This window comes from Aplysia californica, unplaced genomic scaffold (genome assembly GCF_000002075.1).
Source record: "Aplysia californica isolate F4 #8 unplaced genomic scaffold, AplCal3.0 scaffold00075, whole genome shotgun sequence".
In the NCBI taxonomy this organism is placed as follows: domain Eukaryota; kingdom Metazoa; phylum Mollusca; class Gastropoda; order Aplysiida; family Aplysiidae; genus Aplysia; species Aplysia californica.
In genome coordinates this window covers 584,125-585,462 of record NW_004797345.1, presented here as the reverse complement: position 1 = coordinate 585,462, position 1,338 = coordinate 584,125, and the positions used below count along the sequence as shown (strand labels likewise).

At 43.2% G+C, this 1,338-nt stretch overlaps 1 protein-coding gene across 1 annotated transcript in view; it reads right to left on the bottom strand.

Annotated features, from left to right (window-relative positions):
- The window catches only part of LOC101852162, a gene marked incomplete in the record, with an annotated part of 20,773 nt that extends 20,154 nt beyond the window's left edge, over positions 1 to 619 (bottom strand). Inside the window, 1 exon segment of the mRNA XM_013080099.2 lies at positions 59 to 619. Within this exon segment, the coding sequence (XP_012935553.1) occupies positions 59 to 89 (31 nt within the window).
- Positions 620 to 1,338: the final 719 nt, after the last annotated feature.

Sequence of the window (1,338 nt, the reverse complement as noted above, 5' to 3'; positions counted from 1 at the left end):
TGTGTGTGTGTGTGTGTGTATGTGTGTGTAAAAATGTAATCTGTCATAATCTACTTACATAATAACGCGACAGGAAAAACGCCCTTCATTGTGAGAAAACTGTCTTGGACCCTATAAATGGATAAAACAGGAGAGAAAAAACTATCAACACGTTTCAATTGAGGAAGCCAAGACAATTATTGTTCCCGTCTTTGATCGTCTCATTGCAAACACAAGCAGATCTAATACTTCGTTTTCATAGTAAGAGTTTTACTGCAATTGCAACACAAAATATGGGTCATTTAGGTCCTGAAGATTAGACGTGGTACATGAGATAAACAAGCACAAAAAAGGAGAGGTAAGGACGATAGTCGTTTGTCAGGGAAAAAAGGGGGGGGGGGGAACACACCAGAGCACCCACATCTAACACTTGGGCGTCTGTGGTGCAGTGCTTGTGGTCTTCACTCTGCAGCAAGAACTTGGACTGTTCCACCTTATAAACGTTGATATCACCAATAATTTTTTTCTTCTGAGGTCCCCATGTTTGTTTCTGATTGTTACACTGTTGTTTCTGTCTGTGAATGTCAGTACAGGTGGGTAACTGGGTGTGTTCATGGGTTATTGTTTGTTTGTTTGTTTATTTTTGTTAGTGTTTTACGGGAGCTCTCGTGGCCTATATGTTAAGGTGCTCGCGTCTCATTCAAAGGTCCCGGGTTTGAATCCGGTTAATGAAAACTTCCTTCTCTAAAATTGCCTCCTTTTACCTCCTTTCCTGCTCTCTAGCAATGTTCTGCCGTCTGCTTTCGTCTCCACATTCTGCCACCTCCCCCTCACCTCCTTTGCCCCCTCCTCTTGGCTCCTGACTCTTTCTGCAGACTTTCTAATGCTTCTCCTTGGCTTCTTCTTACTACTGTCTTTCAGCCTCACCCCTAATCTTCTGGTAGGAAAGATCTACACCTAGCCTTCTCGGACAAGGACAAAAATCTCGGAGGTCCTGTGTACAATTTGAGCATGTTAAAGATCCCTTGGTGGTCTTCGATAAAAGTAGGCTTCGGTCGCCACTCGGACAAAATTCAAAATTTCCTTCCAACTGAAAATGTTTAATGTGTCCTGCGCGCTCATATGACCTTATGCAATTGCGAGCGTCGTAAAACACTTACAAAAAAAAACGTGTTTTTCGGCGCTCGCAACTGCATAAGGTTAGGTTTATATGAGCGCACGGGACACATTAAACATTCAATTTTCAGATGGTACGAAATTTCTAATTTTGCCTGGTTGGCGGTGGAAGCCTACTCCTATCGATTTTGGATCACCAAGGGATCTTTAACGTGCGCAACTTGCTCACGGGACCTCCGAGAT